The sequence below is a fragment of the Neoarius graeffei genome, chromosome 5 (assembly GCF_027579695.1).
Source record: "Neoarius graeffei isolate fNeoGra1 chromosome 5, fNeoGra1.pri, whole genome shotgun sequence".
NCBI lineage: Eukaryota > Metazoa > Chordata > Actinopteri > Siluriformes > Ariidae > Neoarius > Neoarius graeffei.
The window spans coordinates 52,692,814-52,715,205 of record NC_083573.1 but is presented as its reverse complement, the minus strand read 5'-3'; the positions used below and the strand labels follow the sequence as shown (position 1 = coordinate 52,715,205).

The 22,392-nt window shown below is 40.5% G+C and overlaps 1 protein-coding gene across 1 annotated transcript; it reads right to left on the bottom strand.

Annotated features, from left to right (window-relative positions):
* Positions 1 to 747: 747 nt before the first annotated feature.
* ecm1b (extracellular matrix protein 1b) lies at positions 748 to 21,562 on the bottom strand. The gene is made up of 13 exons (XM_060922017.1): positions 21,444 to 21,562; positions 20,228 to 20,266; positions 18,650 to 18,688; positions 18,221 to 18,280; positions 13,996 to 14,252; positions 11,923 to 12,125; positions 7,966 to 8,075; positions 4,455 to 4,723; positions 2,401 to 2,585; positions 1,992 to 2,247; positions 1,594 to 1,808; positions 1,337 to 1,424; positions 748 to 1,162 (listed from the first exon to the last, which is right to left on the bottom strand). The coding sequence occupies exons 1-13, from the start codon at positions 21,502 to 21,504 to the stop codon at positions 980 to 982; spliced, it is 1,965 nt and encodes a 654-aa protein (XP_060778000.1). The 5' UTR covers positions 21,505 to 21,562; the 3' UTR covers positions 748 to 979.
* Between the last annotated feature and the right edge of the window lie 830 nt (positions 21,563 to 22,392).

Genomic DNA, 22,392 nt, shown 5'->3' with positions numbered 1-22,392 from the left:
GAATAAATGTTAATGTTAATAATAAATGTTAAATGTTAATTTGATTAACGCGAGATTTCTAACATTTAATTAACATTAACGCGTTAGTAAAAGTTGCCATGTCTTTTACCTAACGCGGGCCTTACTGCAGGTCTATTTATACTAATTAACATATTCAGTGTGGAATAATTGAGGGAGGAGACGGGGCGGGGAACGGGGCTCGTGCATGTGCGCCGAATTCCACGTTGATTGGGATGTACAACAGGAGAGTGCGTGGAAACCTTCGTACGCACTGATTGATACATCCGGATTTTTTTGGTCGTACGCAAATTTCCCGATTTTGACGTGCGCACATATTTAGTGGGAAATCCACGCAGGTCTTTGCACATGAGGCCCCAGCCTCATGTACAATATGAATATGTTTTATGGTTCATGTAACTAATTAGAGTGATTAAAGCTTTTGCCTTTTGCTCAATTTGATAAGCTATAGATAATTCCAATAAAATAAAGCAATTTCTACACTGCAAAAAAAAAAAAAAAGAAAACTGAATTTGAGGAGAAAATTACTTAATATGAGTGAAATTATCTTGCTTCATGGACAGATATTTGTACTTGATAAGATCATCACAGGTTTTAACTAGTTAAAAAACCTATTTCAAAGCCCACAGTGGTTTGCATTATGATTCAAAATATACGGTTACCATAAATTAATGTGTGCATGAGAAAGTGCAATGCAGTACAATCCTTTTAAAAACACATACAAATATGTAAGATGTATTTGTATTTAATTTTATTGTGTTTATGTTCTGTGAGTAGGTAATGTAATGGTGATCCATCCATGCAGCTCTGACGATGCATAAGAACAAAATGACCCATGAGTATGTGAATAAGACACCAAAACAAGTTCATTAATGCAAGTGGTATTGATATGAAACAGTGGAACTTGAAAGATTAACCACAAAAAAAAAAAAAAATCCACATTTAATATGTACCGAGGGTTTTATGAAAAGATTAGGCATATCCTGCGATTTTTGTTAATCCCTTTTGCTTTAGCAATGTTATGCAAGAGCAGCTTGGTGATGCATTTGGAGCGTCCCTTGCCAGTCTTCTTACAACAGTTTCGCTTTACTTGTGCTAATAATGGGTTGTCTCCTTCACAAGCTTCATCCAAAAGGTTGTCCAGCTGAAACAATATGGCAGTAAAGGTCAGTGAATCTTTAATGATTAGAGCTGGTACTCAAGGAAAAACTATGCACATAATTCAGATGCTTTCATATAACCAATGTTTTCATTCATTTCAGCACAGTCATAAATGAAGGAACAAAGTTTAACATCAGACAGAACCCTGCCTACACACCTGTAGCTGTAAACATGCAGACCTCTTATCATCCACTAGGATGCAGCACTTTTCAGCCATTTTATCAACAGCAAAAGGCAAATGATTCCTGTAGAAAAGGCAGATTCAATACATTTAGCTTTTTTTTTTTTTTAAATTTACCTAAGTACATTTTTATATTTACATACACAGTCATAAGACATGATTCTTACCATACCATCAAGTTAATCTATACCAAGTGTTAAAGAACGAGATTATGATGAAACATGAAATCTTACATTTTCTGAAGAGCCGTGTATGTATCACAAAACATGTCAAGAACGGGACGTGGTTCGTCGTGATTGTAGTCACTCGTGATCATGTAGTGTGGATTTGGGGCAGTATTATTAAAACAGTTATATTGCTCTTCTCCTTTCTGCTTTTTACAGCATTCAAACTGGTTTACTTGGTCCTTCTTCTCATCCTTACAGAATCTATCCACCATCTTCTTCCACTGAGGTGTGCAGAGAAAAACAGATACTGAATATTATTTGAACTTGGGCATATTCAGTTAACTGACTCAGAAGAAATCACACCTCCCTCGTTCAGTAATTACATAAGTGCTCATATCTTAATGGACCTGATTAAACAGGTTTCATCTGAGTCACCCTGTAAACACCCAACTATCAATACATGCCTTTCCCTCAGTGCAGGCTTGAATATCTTTGCGCTCCTTACAGCATTGACCAAACTCTTTTTCTAGGCCATTGATGGCCTTTAACTGATGGGTAAGCCAGTCAACATCTCTATGAGGCAAACATCTGGTGAGGTAACGGCGGCGATGCTTGCGAAAAGCACAGAGTGGTACAATGTTGGCAGAATTCGGGCGACCAGGGGGAAAGTTGATGTTAATAATGCTCTCTTTCATAGTGCTTCCAGCCACCTCTGAAATGCTGTGACAGGGAGACACATGAGTCAATACAGCACACCATTTCATTTCACCAAAGAAAATAAATATAACATTTTTAATGCATCCTTGCTTCTCACATTTAGAACATAATTGTTGGGGTTAGTTGAACTTTTTGGTATGCACCTGTGAAATATACCTTATTTTCTGGCAGCTCTTAGGGTCAAAGTCAAAGCTCTGGACTGTGGAAGGCCGGTATGACGTATCTGAAGCCTCCTTCTCAAAGCAGTCCCATTTTGCTGGTCCATTCTCTTTGCAGCAGTGATAATGTCTGGTCTTAATTGTGAATTCATTTTCACAGAAAGCAGAGAGCGACTTCTTCCACTGCAAAACAAAAACACTAGTTGGAACACGAGACTATGTGAAACCAGAGAAAAGCAACAAAAGAACCAAAGGACAGGGTAAAAAAAAAAAGCAAAAAAAAAAAAAAGCTTCAAGAACATCCACAGATGGGATGTGCGCAACTGATAACATTCAAGGCTGTCTACTGTTTTGTCTTTTTAAGTGCCACAGCAAATGGAAACAAAACTATATAGAGGATTTTAGACCACACAGTCCTTATTCAGCATCTCTATTTGACCATCCTGTACCCCATACACGTTTAAGCCACCCATACAACACTGTTTCAAGACAGACACACTTATTTAAATGCCATCAGTAAGTTTAAGTGTGGAGTTAAGCTGGCAAAGATTTTTTTTTAGGTTATTCTTAATTTTTTATTTTACTTGCTCCATGCAAAAATTAAGAACACATCAATTTAACCTGATGGTATGATGGTAATATGATGATATTAATATTGATATTGCAATAATGTTTGACATTAAAGCTTTACTTAGTATATCTTGGGGTGCCATCAGTACCTTTATAGTCAACAGTAAACATTTAATACAATTACCAGTGAATATAATCATCTCTATAAGTTGTTTTTTTAAGCATCTGGCACTACTGTTCTTCAGGCATGTTGCTAGCAAAAACCTACATATCCTGAAAAACGTTGTGTATTTCTGCAATGTCATTTGGTGTGATATTTATTAGGGGTGTAATGAGCTGACGATTTGGATTGAAGCATCAATTTAAAAAGGCAATAACTGAAATGAGTAGGTGCAAAAGTCATAAATCGATTATTATAGATTATACAATGGATTATAAATATATTAATATCAAAACAGGACAATTTTTTTTTAAACTACTCCAGGTTCTGAACAAACTTGGTCACAAATCGACCAGAGGCTCTTTAAATAATATTGGCTGGGGGTGAATGGTATATCAGATATATTCCATTCAGCCAGCATGATATCCATCCATTATCTGTAGCCTCTTATCCTGTACAGGGTCGCAGGCAAACTGGAGCCTATCCCAGCTGACTATGGGCAAGAGGCAGGGTACACCCTAGACAAGTCGCCAGGTCATCACAACCAGCATGATATCGAACGAGTCAAATATCATGCTAGGTGAATGGAATATATCTGATATATCATGAAAAAAAGCCAGCCAATATTATTATACATATACATTCCTTTTGGGTGTTCAACGCATCTTTCTCTTTCAAAATTCTTTCAAAATCTTTCATATTTAACATTGCAAAGCTGGTGGCCATGTTTGTTTACAAATTGTCACAGTCGCTCGCTGGCATAGAAGTTTTACATCTCCGACGTGTGACTTCATGTCTTGACAACCATGCAATATCGTAAACCATATTCAACGCTCGTTCTCCATTGGGTAGAGTGACGTAATACACGTAGGATAAACGATATGCTAACAATATTGCATGCTATCAAACCAAATGAATGAAACCTGCTAGAAGGGAATAGAATACATGTTTTTATTCCATCAAAAAAGTGTCTTGTATGTATAATAATAAATATCATATATATTCAGGGGTATTGTTTAATAGTGAAATGTCTCCTTATCAGTATAAATTGTATTGCATCATGTAGAAGCCTGAGGTCTCTCCCACCCCAAACCCAATGCAATTTCTCCCATCCCTACACTATTAACATCCAATAGGTACAGTGAATATACATCAAAGCTGATAATATTAATATTATAGGAAACTGTCCAACCTATGAATAAAATGCTGTGCAGCTCAAATGTAATATGTCAGTTTCATTTGAACTTGCTGCATAAGCATATTCATAAAATTAGTGGTTTTACAATGACAGATATTTTTAGTGTATCAGAAAGTGGTCTCACCGCCTGCTGTGCACAGCACAGAATCAGCTCATAATTTTGGCTGCCATTAGCACAGCACACAGTGTACCAGGACTCTAGCTGATTGATAGCACTGGCTTGACGATGCAGATGGCCAAAGCCACTTGTTGGTAGTATCTCCTCAAAATCCCGGGGGCGCAGGTAACTATACTGACAGATGGCAAGGATGTTGGTGGTTGTTGGACGGGCGAGAGGGAAAGGAACGGATAGCCTCGTGGAGTCATGACAGGACACATAATCGCATGAGAAATCTGGAGACGATGGCACAAAAAGAGAGATAAATTACAGTGGTGCTTGAAAGTTTGTGAACCCCTTAGAATTTTCTATATTTCTGCATAAATATGACCTAAAACATCATCAGATTTTCACACAAGTCCTAAAAGTAGACTAGAAAAGCACTTAGAGAGCGCAGACCTCCGCCAAGAATCCTTTAAAAAATTCCGGGATCCAGAAGGTGATCCAGATCACCGCCAAAATTTAATGGATTGCTACTTGTGCCCAGTCACACCTCTGGAAAAAATTTCAGAGCAATCCGTTCATAACTTTTTCTGTAATGTTGCTGACAGACAAACCAACAAACAAACAAACTAGAAAAGCACTCGGAGAGCGCAGACCTCCGCCAAGAATCCTTTAAAAAGATCTGGGATCCAGAAGGTGATCCGGATCACCGCCAAAATTTAATGGATTGTTACTTGTGCCCAGTCACACCTCTGGAAAAAATTTCAGAGCAATCCGTTCATGACTTTTTCCATAATGTTGCTAACAAACAAACAATGATGAGGGTACATGAACTGGTGCCGAAAGTGATCTCAACAAATACGGTCTTGATACGTCAAAGCATTTCTGAGATATGAGCCAAAATACGTTTTTGCCAATTGTGATGCCCCTAGTGGCCAAATGACACCATATTTGATGAGGGTAGTTTGGATGGTGTCCAAAGTCATGCCACTAAATATGGTCTTGATATGTCAAAGCGTTTCCGTGATATGAGCTCACTTCCTCTTTGGTGGCTTCGCCATCAAATTTGATTGGCTGCCATGGGCGAACGCTTTGACGTATGAGAGCGAAACTAATAGCATTCATTAGGCATGGACTGGAGATCATGTGTGCCAAGTTTCATGATGATCGGACAAAACGTGCAGCCAGGGTCACTCTACCTTCACTTTGGACAAAATTCAAACTGGCGGAAAATCTAAAGAGGCAGATAATGATGTCAGAGGGTGCTTTGGAATCATCTAGCTCCAAGGATTCCAACGGCACCAGACTTATGAAAATCGGACATACGGATCAAAAGTTATGTGCATGAATGCATGTAAGACTGTGATCAGTTGGTGGCACTAGAGCGTGAGACATACCAACATGAAACTTGATGAAATCAATCAGGGTCCACTTCTCTATCAGTGTACCAAGTTTCATGACTTTACACCTTACGGTTTGGCCTACAGAAGGAAAAATCAGTTTTTTTGCATCGCGCGCCCATTCATTTCAATAGTGAAAAAATTAATCCTTTAAAAAAATCCGGGATCCAGAAGGTGATCCGAATCACCGCCAACATTTAATGGATTGTTACTTGTGCCCAGTCACACCTCTGGAAAAAATTTCAGAGCAATCCGTTCATGACTTTTTCCATAATGTTGCTAACAAACAAACAAACAAACAAACAAATAAACACTACCAAAAAATAACCTCCTTGGCGGAGGTAACTAACGCTACCGAAAACATAACCTCCTTGGCGGAGGTAATAAAGAGAACCCAGTTAAACAAATGAGACAAAAATATTATACTTGGTCAGTTATTTATTGAGGAAAATGATCCAATATTACATATCTGTGAGTGGCAAAAGTATGTGAACCTTTGCTTTCAGTATCTGGTGTGACCCCCTTGTACAGCAATAACTGCAACTAAACGTTTGCGGTAACTGTTGATCAGTCCTGCACACCGGCTTGGAGGAATTTTAGCCCATTCCTCCGTACAGAACAGCTTCAACTCTGGGATGTTGGTGGGTTTCCTCACATGAACTGCTCGCTTCAGGTCCTTCCACAACATTTCAATTGGATTAAGGTCAGGACTTTGACTTGGCCATTCCAAAACATTAACTTTATTCTTCTTTAACCATTCTTTGGTAGAACGACTTGTGTGCTGAGGGTCATTGCCTTGCTGCATGACCAACCTTCTCTTGACATTCAGTTCATGGACAGATGTCCTGACATTTTCCTTTAGAATTCGCTGGTATAATTCAGAATTCATTGTTCCATCAATGATGGCAAGCCGTCCTGGCCCAGATGCAACAAAACAGGCCCAAACCATGATACTACCACCACCATGTTTCATAGATGGGATAAGGTTCTTATGCTGGAATGCAGGGTTTTCCTTTCTCCAAACATAATGCTTCTCATTTAAACCAAAAAGTTCTATTTTGGTCTCATCCGTCCACAAAACATTTTTTCCAATAGCCTTCTGGCTTGTCCACGTGATCTTTAGCAAACTGCAGACGAGCAGCAATGTTCTTTTTGGAGAGCAGTGGCTTTCTCCTTGCAACCCTGCCATGCACACCATTGTTGTTCAGTGTTCTCCTGATGGTGGACTCATGAACATTAACATTAGCCAATGGGAGAGAGGCCTTCAGTTGCTTAGAAGTTACCCTGGGGTCCTTTGTGGCCTCGCTGACTATTACACGTCTTGCTCTTGGAGTGATCTTTGTTAGTTGACCACTCCTGGGGAGAATAACAATGGTCTTGAATTTTCTCCATTTGTTCACAATCTGTCTGACTGTGGATTGGTGGAGTCCAAACTCTTTAGAGATGGTTTTGTAACCTTTTCCAGCCTGATGAGCATCAACAACGCTTTTTCTGAGGTCCTCAGAACTCTCCTTTGTTCGTGCAATGATACACTTCCACAAACATGTGTTGTGAAGATCAGACTTTAATAGATCCCTGTTCTTGAAATAAAACAGGGTGTCCACTCACACCTGATTGTCATCCCATTGATTGAAAACACCTGACTCTAATTTCACCTTCAAATTAACTGCTAATCCTAGAGGTTCACATACTTTTGCCTCTCACATGTAATATTGGATCATTTTCCTCAATAAATAAATGACCAAGTATAATATTTTTGTCTCATTTGTTTAACTGGGTTCTCTTTATCTACTTTTAGGACTTGTGTGAAAATCTGATGATGTTTTAGGTCATACTGATGCAGAAATATAGAAAGTTCTAAAGGGTTTGCAAACTTTCAAGCACCACTGTACATAAGAAGGAACAAAATACATAGTGATCATGGCAGAAGAAAAAAAAAGTAAGTTCAGTGCAAAAAAAAAAGAAGCAAATGAGAATTTTCCTGACATATATGGTTACCTAAAAGCAGTTAAAACGAAAGTGAAAAAATGCTTGTAAATGGCTGAAAAAAGGCATAGATTTTAGGTTTTCCAACATGGCAGCTATAACAGCTCCCTTTCCCTAATCATGCACATTATTCCCCACCCATAGCCCACCTTCCTCTCCGACAGTCATCGGAATATCAGGGATCACAACTCTCTGCATTCCCAAGTTGAGATTTAGGGGTGCAGCCACCCTCTCTGCTGTGGGAGGCGTCTCTGAAACACTGTAATACAGAGACAATCATTATATGAGCAAATATACCAAGCACTTTTTGCAGATAATTGCAAGGTTGAACAGGCAGTTGAATGGGCATCTGTCATTTTGAGGCAGATGGTGGATTCAAATAACCCTAACCCATGACTACATCATTGCTTGTTTACCGCAATGCATTAAGGGCGATACCTGGGGTCAGCTCCGCTATATTGTTTACTTTCGCCTTTGTTAAACACTGCATTGTTCTGTCTAACCAGTTCTAACTGTGCCTAAAGTGAACTGCTGTGCGCCTTACTGCATCTCCACAACAAAGAGAACACCTAATTTGAGCTTTTATCAGCTGCCAGTTGAAGAGAAGAGAAGAAAGAAATGGATAAGTTTAATCCACAATGAAAACCTTCGAAGTGAATCGAAATGGACAAGTGTTTGTAGCTTAAATTTCTCTGGCGGGAAAAAGACGTACTTAAACTGTGACCCAGCACTATCTCCATGGTCTGTGGAATGGCCTTCGGTTATAGAAGATTATAACAATCGACACTGTTCATCATCTGAAACTAGCGATAATCCAAAGCCTGTAAAACAAAGAAGCATTCTTTGGCCTTTGCCTCTCAATGTGCCGAAGCACTTGGCAGCTGAACGAACCTGTCGGATCGATAAAACTCCTAAACCATGAAGGGTTCTTTTTTGGGTATGTATAATGTTCAGTGTATCAGTGAAGATTCTCAGTCATCCAGGTCATAGTAAACTGTGGGTGGTAAAAGAGAGCAACTGGACTTGCGTGAAGATTCTTGAAGACGTTTCACCTCTCATCCGAAAGGCTTCTTCAGTTCTGTCTGACTAATAGGGAGTATCAGGTAGTTCAGTGTACCTCACTAACAGAATTTATTGAAGCAATTGCATTTATACTGAACATGACACGGCAGATCAGAAAGAAAGAAAGCACAACTTTATTCATCACACACTTGTGAAATTTCCTCTCTGCATTTAACCCATCTGAAGCAGTGAGCACACACACACACACACACACACACACGTGTACCCAGAGAAGTAGGCAGCCATGCTAACAGTACCCGGGGAGCAGTCCGGAGCCAGGAGCCTTGCTCAAGGGCACCCCAGCCCAAGGCCGTCCCATATCAACCTAACCGCACGTCTTTGGACTGTGGGGGAAAACGGAGCACTCGGAGAAAAACCGAGCAGACACGGGGAGAACATGCAAACTCCACACAGAAAGGCCCTCGCCGGCCACTGGGTTCAAACCCAGAACCTTCTTGCTGTGAGGTGACCGTGCTAACCACTACACCACCGTGCCGCCCCAAGATCAGCAGGTTTCCAAATATTTTTTTTTGTAATGTTTCCTGATATCAAGTTTTATTTAACTAATCACTCATTTATAAATATTTTGATAAGACATTCTGAGATTTGATGTTGTTGCTGTAGTACAGTGTGGTAGACTCTGTCAGTCTCTAGGTTGTACGAATTCTTGTCACTTATGTCTTACCTTCTCACTAAGCTTGATTTGGATTCAGATTTTCCTGCTGTAAACTCTCGACATGTTATCCACCTCTTTAAATCACCAGTTTCATTGTCTTCCATGACAAAGCATGGCAAAATTGCTCCTCTCACATCGCTCTCACGTAAAATTAATCTAACATCCACTATATTGCACAGCTACAGACTACGGCTATCCCCCATAATGCATTGCGATAAACAAGTGATGGCGTAGTTATGCTTGGGGGCTATTCAATTCAACAGCATGACCTCGTGTTTGTGATATTGCTTTTATACAACAGTTATATAACCGAGAAATGAATATTGAGTAAGCGACATTTTGGACACAATATGGTCAAACATTCAGTTTATTTTTGCTCCACAAGCGGAAATAGATCCCGAAAAAGCCACACTCACTTTATACAAACCCGATTCCAAAAAAGTTGGGACAAGGTACAAATTGTAAATAAAAACTGAATGCAATAATTTACACATCTCAAAAACTGATATTGTATTCACAATAGAACATAGACAACATATCACATGTCGAAAGTGAGACATTTTGAAATTTCATGCCAAATATTGACTCATTTGAAATTCCATGACAGCAACACATCTCAAAAAAGTTGGGACGGGGCAATAAGAGGCTGGAAAAGTTAAAGGTACAAAAAAGGAACAGCTGGAGGACCAAATTGCAACTCATTAGGTCAATTGGCAATAGGTCATTAACATGACTGGGTATAAAAAGAGCATCTTGGAGTGGCAGCGGCTCTCAGAAGTAAAGATGGGAAGACGATCACCAATCCCCCTAATTCTGCACCAACAAATAGTGGAGCAATATCAGAAAGGAGTTCGACAGTGTAAAATTGCAAAGAGTTTGAACATATCATCATCTACAGTGCATAATATCATCAAAAGATTCAGAGAATCTGGAAGAATCTCTGTGTGTAAGGGTCAAGGCCGGAAAACCATACTGGGTGCCCGTGATCTTCGGGCCCTTAGACGGCTCTGCATCACATACAGGCATGCTTCTGTATTGGAAATCACAAAATGGGCTCAGGAATATTTCCAGAGAACATTATCTGTGAACACAATTCACCGTGCCATCTGCCGTTGCCTGCTAAAACTCTATAGTTCAAAGAAGAAGCCGTATCTAAACATGATCCAGAAGCGCAGACGTCTTCTCTGGGCCAAGGCTCATTTAAAATGGACTGTGGCAAAGTGGAAAACTGTTCTGTGGTCAGACGAATCAAAATTTGAAGTTCTTTATGGAAATCAGGGACGCCGTGTCATTCGGACTAAAGAGGAGAAGGAGGACCCAAGTTGTTATCAGCGCTCAGTTCAGAAGCCTGCATCTCTGATGGTATGGGGTTGCATTAGTGCGTGTGGCATGGGCAGCTTACACATCTGGAAAGACACCATCAATGCTGAAAGGTGTATCCAGGTTCTAGAGCAACATATGCTCCCATCCAGACGACGTCTCTTTCAGGGAAGACCTTGCATTTTCCAGCATGACAATGCCAAACCACATACTGCATCAATTACAGCATCATGGCTGCGTAGAAGAAGGGTCCGGGTACTGAACTGGCCAGCCTGCAGTCCAGATCTTTCACCCATAGAAAACATTTGGCGCATCATAAAACGGAAGATACGACAAAAAAAGACCTAAGACAGTTGAGCAACTAGAATCCTACATTAGACAAGAATGGGTTAACATTCCTATCCCTAAATTTGAGCAACTTGTCTCCTCAGTCCCCAGACGTTTACAGACTGTTGTAAAGAGAAAAGGGGATGTCTCACAGTGGCCTTGTCCCAACTTTTTTGAGATGTGTTGTTGTCATGAATTTTAAAATCACCTAATTTTTCTCTTTAAATGATACATTTTCTCAGTTTAAACATTTGATATGTCATCTATGTTCTATTCTGAATAAAATATGGAATTTTGAAACTTCCACATCATTGCATTCCGTTTTTATTTACAATTTGTACTTTGTCCCAACTTTTTTGGAATCGGGGTTGTCGCATGTTGGCAAGCTAGCTCACATTGATTTGTACATTCCCGTTAAAGGTGCTTCCGCTAAGATGGGATATAACTTTGGGGTTTTGACCTCTCTGCTTGAAATAATATCACAAGCCTCACTACTTTTCTCTTTCACCCCACCTCAATGAAACACCTTTTATATTTCCTTATGTGCACATGCAGGCATGTTGAGACTGTCAAACAAAGAAAGTTTGCAAAATTTCCTGCTTTCTTGCAGTTTTGTACATTACAATCACAATGATTTACCGTCAAAGACTTAGTTACCACAAAGTTTTAGCCTAACCTAACTTCTAATAGGACACTTTATGTATGCATCAGTGAAATATACCTTGTATTCTGGCAGCTACTTGGGTTAAAGTCAAAACCTTGGACTGTGGTTGTCACCTCATGACCAGAAGGCTGGTACGATGGGTTTGGAGCATTGTTCTCAAAACAGTCCCATCTTCCCCGTCCACGCAGTTTACAGCAGTGATAGTGACTGGTCTTAATGCTGAATTCCTCCTGACAGAAGGTAGAGAGTGACTTCTTCCACTGCAAAAAAAAACAACAACATAAGTTAGAACACAAGATTCCACATGAGAGAAAAGGAGGAAGGTAAACATAGGAATCAACAGATGAAGGATATTCATTGTTTTGTCTATGTGCCACAGCAAAGTAATAAAAAACACAAAATTATAGGATTTTACACCACACAGTGCTGAATGAATCATTGCTATGATTATCATGTACATTTGAAACACAAAGTAAAATTTGTTGGTTTGTGTGCCCATCAGGTTAAGTGATGGAAAAAAAGTAAGTAAACATAACTGGACATAATGAATGTTAGGGTTTGTGTTTGACGCAAATGTAAACACTTTATCAAGTTACAGTTGAATTGGTGTTAAAAGTTCATGCATTTGGGCCCAGTTGGTTTACACTTGAAATTCAAGTGAAACATGAACTAAAGGCACTGACGTGCATTGAGAAACTGGTCAAAGTAAGACATAAAGGATTGCAGACATGAATGTGTACTAGGCTACATTGATGAAACGAATGTGACTGAAAAACTGTTGGCATCAGATGTGTGAGCATGCTGTGATTATTGAATCTCATCTCATTATCTCTAGCCGCTTTATCCTGTTGTACAGGGTCGCAGGCAAGCTGGAGCCTATCCCAGCTGACTACGGGCGAAAAGGCGGGGTACACCCTGGACAAGTCGCCAGGTCATCACAGGGCTGACACATAGACACAGACAACCATTCACACTCACATTCACACCTACGGTCAATTTAGAGTCACCAGTTAACCTAACCTGCATGTCTTTGGACTGTGGGGGAAACCGGAGCACCCAGAGGAAACCCACGCAGACACGGGGAGAACATGCAAACTCCGCACAGAAAGGCCCTTGTTGGCCACGGGGCTCGGACCCGGACCTTCTCGCTGTGAGGCGACAGTGCTAACCACTACACCACCGTGCCGCCCGATTATTGAATATGGAACCACATTTTTTTGTGGTTATGAAAATTCTGATTATTTTACAAAGGCATAATTTCAATAAACTTTCTCATCATTAAGACTTAGTGAACAGTCGTTGTTTTCACATGCAATCTCCATTCCCGAAGTGACTGTCAAAGATATAGTAAATCACATTACATGTGCAAAATGAACTGATCTGCATTGTCACCACCTTTTTGTTTTATTTTATTTTTTCCCCTTTAGGTAGAAATGTGGGTGGCACGGTGGTGTAGTGGTTAGCGCTGTCGCCTCACAGCAAAAAGGTCCAGGTTCGAGCCCCGGGGCCGGCGAGGGCCTTTCTGTGCGGAGTTTGCATGTTCTCCCCGTGTCCACGTGGGTTTCCTCCGGGTGCTCCGGTTTCCCCCACAGTCCAAAGACATGCAGGTTAGGTTAACTGGTGGCTCTAAATTGACCGTAGGTGTGAATGTGAGTGTGAATGGTTGTCTGTGTCTGTGTGTCAGCCCTGTGATGACCTGGCGACTTGTCCTGGGTGTACCCCGCCTTTCGCCCGTAGTCAGCTGGGATAGGCTCCAGCTTGCCTGCGACCCTGTAGAACAGGATAAAGTAGCTAGAGATAATGAGATGAGAGGTAGAAATGTCCCAAACTGCTTATTCATTAATTAAAACTCGCAAAACAGAAACCACATACAATCCTCTATAGGCCCTGTTCGTAAATCAGCTTGCACGTTGCTTTGTGGGTATTATTATGTGTGCACGTGTTTTTACATAAGCAAACATTTAGTAAATCAGGGCTTCAGTGTGAAAATTCAGTGCATCAAGCAATCTCGATTACTCATTTGAGGCCTAACTCAGTCCTGTGTTCCACACATGGGGTGATTAAATGGGACATTATTGAACACTGTGAACTGTAAAGGATAATATGCAAGCAGTCAGCCTGTGTTCTCACCACCTGCTGTGCACAGCACAGAGTCACTTCTTCATCCTGAGTACCATTACTGCAGCACACAGCAAACCAGGACTCCAACTGATTGATTGCATTGGCCTGACGGTGCAGGTTACCGTAGCCATACTTTGGTAGCTTGTCTTTAGTATACCGAGGGCGAAGATTATTATACTGACAGATGGCAAGGATGTTGTTGGTGGTTGGACGTGCAAGTGGGAAAGGAATGGATGAAGCCACAGGGTCAGGTGGTATATAACGACCTGAGTGACATGGACACAAAAACAGAGAAGACACACAATTTTCAGATGGTAAAAAGCAACCTTTCCAAAATGAAAACAAATAGACTTGCTGAAAAAAAACCCTCAAACATTTTATGTAGACTTACAAGACTCTACATGAAATTGGAGAAGATAAAAATAAAAAGCAACAAATAAACCAAGAAATAGACACAGAAAGAAAGAGCAAGAGAGATGCTAGGGTTTGAAAATACATGTGGATTTTTACAACAGTTATATTATCTCATCTCATCTCATCATCTCTAGCCGCTTTATCCTGTTCTACAGGGTCGCAGGCAAGCTGGAGCCTATCCCAGCTGACTACGGGCGAAAGGCGGGGTACACCCTGGACAAGTCACCAGGTCATCACAGGGCTGACACATAGACACAGACAACCATTCACACTCACATTCACACCTACGGTCAATTTAGAGTCACCAGTTAACCTAACCTGCATGTCTTTGGACTGTGGGGGAAACCGGAGCACCTGGAGGAAACCCACGTGGAGAACATGTAAACTCCGCACAGAAAGGCCCTCGCCGGCCACAGGGCTCGAACCCGGACCTTCTTGCTGTGAGGCGACAGCACTAACCACTACACCACCGTGCCGCCCGGTTATATTATAAATACACATTTATTCATGGACAAGATGACACTAAAGGTTGTCTATATTCGTCCAGATGACACTCAAAGGGGGCAAATCAGCACAATGAAAGACAAACAAAATAAAGTACACAGTCGTGAATGCAAGGTTTATCGTAATGTACATTAGATCAAGTTTATTTGTTTGGGTTATACTAGCACATCAAACTGCATTATTCATTATGTGTGGCCATGATTTCACAAGTTGTTATACTGTTAGGAACCGTTTCAGCTCTCTCAAATTTAAATCTGTTGTTTTTCTGAGCGAGTATAACTGTTTGCGCTGAACTTTGGGAAGCATCATGCAATATCAAGCTATATACCCATATTGCCTCTGCAGAAGAGGGAGCAAATTTCAAAAAAGACAACAGTGTTGGGTCTGAAACTGTCAATGCCCTGACTGACCCCTGAAAACGTTGGAGACTGATGGAGAACCTGGAGTTTGTGCCCCTGTGACATTGTGATCAGGACCCACTGGTCTAATGTAGTCACTGCCCAATGAGCAATGTTTTTGGCTTCAAGGGACTAGTGGTGGCTCATTAGTGATGCTGTTTAAAGCTAACCCAGATAAACAAAGGGCACTCGGGCACCTGCTAGGGACCCAAAACTGTGACTGTCAGGCTGTGACAATTTGAAGGTGCCACATACCCTGGCCATTTTACTGTTCTTGTTTCTGAAACTTGTACCATTTTCTCGAGGGCTTCTTTGGTCACCAGGTAAGTGCCACAGATACAGCATCCCTGCACTCTACAAATAAAAAGAATTAGCTCTCAGGCTATGTGGAGGATTCTGTTGTAGGGCACAATTTCTGCTGTTTGCAACTTCAAATTCAGGATCTACAATTGTAGCTGGGCCAATGTCTGACACCAGGTCAACATGTACTTAGAAAGAGACTCCAATCAGCTTCTTACGATAAACATTTATAATTAAATGCTGCGGCACTTGGGTCACATTCGACTCTGAATCAGGGTCTAAATCTACCAGCCAGACACACCATGTCACACAGTAAGGGCAGGGTATGTCTGAACCGGAGCCTGTGTCTCAATGGTACAGCGGCACACACATAGCTGATGTCCATCCCCAGCTTCTATGGAGCTTAGACATGAATGTGAAAGCTGTGTTTAGTGGAACCTAGATAATGTGTTGGTGGAACTGGGCCAAAATGCTGAGGGAGGCTGAATTCTACAGAGATACACTGAAATTTAGCACGTTAACATCACAAGTTTTATGGTGGAGAACAACACATGATGACGGAGAGGATATTTACAGGCCTGAATGTCTTCAAACGAGGTGGCACAATAGTGCAGTGGTTAGCACTGTCACTTCACAGTAAGAAGTTCAAACTTCACGGTTGACTGGGGCCTTTCTGTGTGCAGTTTGCATGTCCTCCCTGTACGAGTTTCCTCCGGGTGCTCCAGTTTCCTCCCACAATCCAAAGTAATGTCAGTTAGGTCATCTAGCTACTTTACATTGCCTATAGGTGTGAATGCAAGTATGAATGGTTGTTTGTCTCTGTGTTAGCCCTGCAATAGATTGGCAAACTTCCCAGGATGTGCCCTGTCTCTCGCTCAAAGTCAGATATAGATAATGGATGGGTGGATATTTCCAAATGGTGGGTGATGTGAAAAATTCGGAATGTCATGAGAACATATGCCTGACAAGTGACTCAGATGTGAAGGTCATACTGAGCAACAGAACAATTCTTGCTAGAAACCAAGCCAAGAAGCCTTTATTTGTCACATGTACACTCAAGCACAAACTTAAGCACACAGTGAAATTTAACCTATCTGAAGCAGTGAACACACACAAGTGAGCAATGAGTGCACACACATACCCAGAGCAGTGGGCAGCTACGCAACAGTACCCGGGGAGCAGTTAGGGGTTAGGTGCCTTGCTCAAGGGCACTTCAGCCCAAGGCCACCCCATGTTAACCTAACCATATATCTTTGAACTGTGGGGGAAACTGGAGCACCCGGAGGAAACCCATGCAGACATGGGGAGAACATGCAGACTCCACACAGAAAGGCCCCCCATCAGCCGCTGGGCTCGAACCCAGAATCTTCTCGCTGTGAGGCAACAATGCTAACCAGTACACCACCGTGCTGCCCACAAAAAGGTAACAAGTAGATTTAGAAAGGTAACAAGGGCAATTTAAAAGGCTAGCAAATTGCTTCAACAAGTATGAAATACACTCACCACAGCTGTAATGGAATGAAAGGAGGTGATAAGAGTATCACCAGTGTTGGAGGACAGGGTATCTGCAGCTTTGACAGTAGTCACAAGCTATTATTACATTACATTACAGGCATTTAGCAGATGCTCTTATCCAGAGCGATGTACAACATACCCAGGACAGCCTGGGGTTAGGTGCCTTGCTCAAGGGCACTTCAGCCATTCCTGCTGGTCCAGGGAATCAAACCAGCAACCTTTTGGTTCCAAAGCTGCTTCTCTAACCATTAGGCCATGGCTTTCCTCTATTATACAGATAGCTTTAAATTTGCACGTGTTCCAACATTGTTTAGACAGTGAAAACAGGAAAAAAAAAGTAATAAATGCCCATAAATCATCTCATTATCTCTAGCCACTTTATCCTGTTCTACAGGGTCACAGGCAAGCTGGAGCCTATCCCAGCTGACTACGGGCGAAAGGCAGGGTACACCCTGGACAAGTCGCCAGGTCATCACAGGGCTGACACATAGACACAGATAACCATTCACACTCACTTTAGAGCCATCAGTTAACCTAACCTGCATGTCTTTGGACTGTGGGGGAAACCGGAGCACCCGGAGGAAACCCACATGGACAACATGCAAACTCCGCACAGAAAGGCCCTCACCGGTCACAGGGCTCGAACCCGGACCTTCTTGCTGTGAGGTGGTAACCCTAACCACTACACCACCGTGCCACCCCCCATAAATCATGACAAAATCAATTTCTAAGTAGCATCTTCTGAGGATACCAAAGGAATTATACTATATGGTTAATATACTGAGAAATGACAAGGATGTTGTTGGGTGTTGGACTTGCAGGAGGGAAAGGAATGCATGGCTTTATTGAGTATGGACTAAAATTATGAGGACGTAGTCAGAGAAAAGAAAATAAGGGAAGATAAGATGAAGACGCATGATGCACATTGATCATGGCATGGAAAGGTAGAGATGGTAAGAGATATATACAGAGAAAGGGGATGAACAAATATACTGCAGGGCAAAAACTACACACAAATAAAATCTGCCTAAATTGAAATGCAATGATAATGGTTCTCTTCCCTTTAAAGTGCTTGTATGCTTTGTCATACACCAGTAACCCACCTCTCGGTCTCACAGGAGGGTGAGGGACCAGTGATGCCTGTTTCATCATGTCCAAGAGTTCTGCAGTGAAATAATTAACCAACTCATGACAAAAGGCATTAAAAGTTGACTTCAGCTAAATGTGCTAAAAAAAAAAAAAGGCTGACCATATAAACTGTCAGTTAATTAATCCAACTGTAACTCCATTGAATTAATTAATAGTCAAAATATTAAATTCATAAAGGTGGTAGATACCGCAAAATGTCACACTGCAATACTTGACATTTTCACTATCCATAGTAATGACTTTCCTCTGATGAACTGCCATCAATACAGTGAGGCCATATTAGCAACCTCAAAGAACTGAGTTAAATATACACTTTAAAATATTATGTTGCAATCATCATATTACCCTGCCCTAATTTAACATCAGATTTTGTCCAGTCTTACCAGTAGGATAAACAGGCCTTTGAAGCATCGACTCAAAATCTGAGAAAACCGACGAAAAGAAAGAAAAAAAAGAACATACTGAACACACATTTGCTTTCACAGTATAGTCACTGATAATTATTATTATTATTAGGAGAGAAATAGAATTAATTTTATTATGGGTTTAATCATAAACAGAAATTTCAACACTACAAGTCTCTGTCAGATTCAAAACCTGAGTGCTATATGGCCAAAAGTACGTGGACACAGTGGACACATCACACCCATATGTGGGCCTTCCCCAAACTCATGCCACAAATTTGGAAGCACACAACTGTCTAGAACTGTAAGTTGTAGCAACATGAACCAAGGGGCCCAAACTTGTTTCCACATGGCAATACCTCTGAACAGAAAGTGAAGTCCATAAGGACAAGGCTGGAGTGAAAGAAATTGAGTTGCCAGAACACAGCTCTGGCCTCAACCCCATTGAACACCTTTGGGATGAGGTGGAATTCCAACTGCACACAGGGCTTTCTTGAACGACATCAGTGCCTGACCTCACGAATGTTCTTGTGGCAGCTCCACGCCCAAAAACTACTGGGAATCTTTTCCAGAACAGTGGAGGCTGTGAGAACAGGCAAACAGAGCTCAACTCCATATGAATGCCTGAGTTTTGTCATGGCATGCTCAACAAGGACACATTGGTGTAATGGTCAGATCAGGTGTCCACATACTTTTGGCCATATGATGTATAAATGTGTACAGTAAAATGCAGTCATTAGCTATAGTTAGAGATTTATAATAATAATAATAACTAGACAGGGACACTAACGAGTGCAAACCCCGCCTTTTCCCTATTAAAATACATTGGGCGAAAATTTCGAAGTTCTGCCATGACCTTGACCTTTGACCTCCAAAATTTAATGGTTTCCTTCCTGGGTGATTGGCAACACATGTACAAAATTTGGTCCAAATCGATCCATTGGTTCTTGAGATATCTTGCAGACACACAGACAGACAGACAGACAGATACACACACACACACACAGACTGACGCAGGTGAAAATAATAACCCCTCCGACTACTGTCGGCGGGGTTAATGAGTTGAATGGGTTAAACGGGGGTTGTCTTTGGGCTGTTAAACAGTCTGGAAAATGAATGTTATGACAAAACATGAGGCTACTAGACATATCTGGGCAGCAGTACAGCATTACGTTTATATTTCAGAGGAATAATCCAGTCAGAAAGAAAGGGTTTCTTTCTTACTGTACCTCCAAAATAATGTTCAGCAAACCTGTATGTGATTATATGGCTTCAATGTTTCCAGTGAATCTGGCAGTGTATTGGATGATCACTTGCATGACTGTATTAAGGCAACTTCACAACATTAACACTGACAGTGTCATAATTGCACCCAGTGTACTAACTAATGTTGAACTAACCCATTCGATAGCTGTGAAGTGCTGAGTTACTGACACACAGGAATTAATTTATTAGATTAAAGCCTCCTGTATTCCAGGAAGCTTCATGATTGCACACAAACATACAGTACATACATAATATATATACACACACACATCAGATTTTGTCTAGCCTTACCAGGGGGCAAAACTTCCCTTTGAAGAAGTGGATCATAATCTGAGAAAACAGAAAAAAAAAAAAGAATATACTGAACACACATTTTCTTTCACAGTATAGTCACTGACGATTATTATTAGAAGAGAAATAGAATTAATTTCATCATGGGTGTAATGATAAGCAGAAATTTCAACACTGCAAGTCTCTGTCAGATTCAAAACCTGAGTACAAAATGTGCTACACTATATGGCCAAAAGTATGCGGACACTTGACCATCACATCCATATGTGGGTCATCCCCATACTCATGCCACAAATTTGGAAGCACACAACTGTCCCAAAACTGTAAGGATTTAACACAGTTTGTGTCAGTTTTAACACTTCCTTTCTAAGAATGCACTGATTTGACTAATTTTATATACGGTATATCAGTAAAATCAATACACTCAGAAAGGATGCGTAAAAACTGACAACACAAGCTATGTTAAATTCTGACACATCAGTGGATGAGTTTTGGGACATGATTTATGTTAATTTTAATTTTATTTAATTAATCATTATACTAGCAACATTAATACACTTTGTTGGTATTCTTAGTGACTTTAAGTACATTTAAAATGTTAAATTTAGTAACTAAGTGACATCTTAAACATCCTTTTTAACAGCATTTCATTATCTTAAAAAAATAAGTCATGGAAAGTCACTTAAAGTTATACTATAAGAATTCTAAAAGTTATAAGTAAATACACTGAAATTTAACATTTTGTAAACTTTTAGGATACTTTAAGAATATCTTAAAGCTGTTAATTCATCAGTGTAATGATTGTGAACAATGAATGTGTCAGGACTGTTAACACGAAGCTGTGTAATCATGTGTAATATTAACACATCATGTGCTGTGAAAAGCAAATCAGTCAACAGACACGTTGTGTTGAATGCTGTGGACAACTACACACAACTATGTGTAAAACAGCTGACATATTGACGCAAAAATATCAAGTGTAAACTAGAGTGCTACACATAATTTGTGTCATTTTTCTGCACATTACTTCTAAGCATGTAGAGCTGGAACAAATCCACTTTGGCAAACAGCAACCTCACATTCGCACACACTGAAATGGCCAGAGCACAACTGACAGGCTAGAAATGTAAAGTTCACTGGGATTTGGGATATTCTCTCAACAGCACAGCATTAAAACTATTCTGCGTCATCAGGACTTTATAAAACACTCACTTACCTTCCGATCCCTTCACTGCTAGCAGCATAAGCAGAAGCAGATGTCCTCTTACCGAGGCCATGGCTGAGTAGAAACACTTCGATGTGTTGCAATCCGTCAGTTCAGCTGTCCTTAAATTCCAACCCACAGTGTGTGTGTTGTGTGTGCGCGCACGTGTTGTTTTGTTTCTTGAAGGAAGGGAAAGTCAGAGTTTTTGAGCATGAGTCACACAGAAGTGGAGAAGCCATTTGAGGTGTGAATTATTCAGAACCTATCATTCAGATATTAGGCCGTATTATATTAATGAACACTTAATATTTGTGTTTCTAAACAACTCCCAAACATAAATACCCAGTAATATTCAGAGTTAGTTTTCACAGACGCTTTACTTTACCACCACAAAGTACTTCTTGTCAAGTTTGTAAATGTCAGATTCAGCTTTTTCAAAACCTATTACCCAGACATTTAAAACCAAATAGGTAACAGTTTGGATATCAGTTAACGAAGTAACAAAAACTACACTGAACTACAATAAAACCCCTGGAGGTGATAATGTTTACAGTGATAAAGAGATTTTGGGCTAGTAGGTGGCTAACCTCACCATGTTCATGTTCAAGTCCAATGTTTATTGTTATATGTACAAAGAACAATGAAATTATTTCTTGAATGCTTCTCCACAGACCAGACAATTAGTGTTAAAGCAGTACAACATTACAGTAAATAAATGCCAAGTACAAAACACTAACTACTATGAGATAGCTCACAGTGTCTAACAATAATTTTTCTATCCACATTCACTGGATATGAGCAATCGCGCGCTCTGATTGGCTACTCTACTACTAGGACATCAGCTCATATACTGTGAACAAAATGGCAGAGTGCACCAAGTCAGATATATCACTTTATTATTAAGTATTTAAAAGAAACAGAAATAGCTAAAAGAAAAAAAATTATATATAATTTTTTAACC

What these genes read in the sequence shown, in the direction of transcription:
- ecm1b (XM_060922017.1), bottom strand. Translation starts at nt 21,504, where the DNA reads ATGGCCTCGGTAAGAGGACATCTGCTTCTGCTTATGCTGCTAGCAGTG. An exon ending in AAGCCTGCACTGAGGGAAAG is followed by an intron (nt 1,809 to 1,991) that starts GCATGTATTGAT and finishes TGCACACCTCAG; the next exon opens with TGGAAGAAGATGGTGGATAG. An exon ending in TACACGGCTCTTCAGAAAAT is followed by an intron (nt 1,425 to 1,593) that starts GTAAGATTTCAT and finishes CCTTTTCTACAG; the next exon opens with GAATCATTTGCCTTTTGCTG.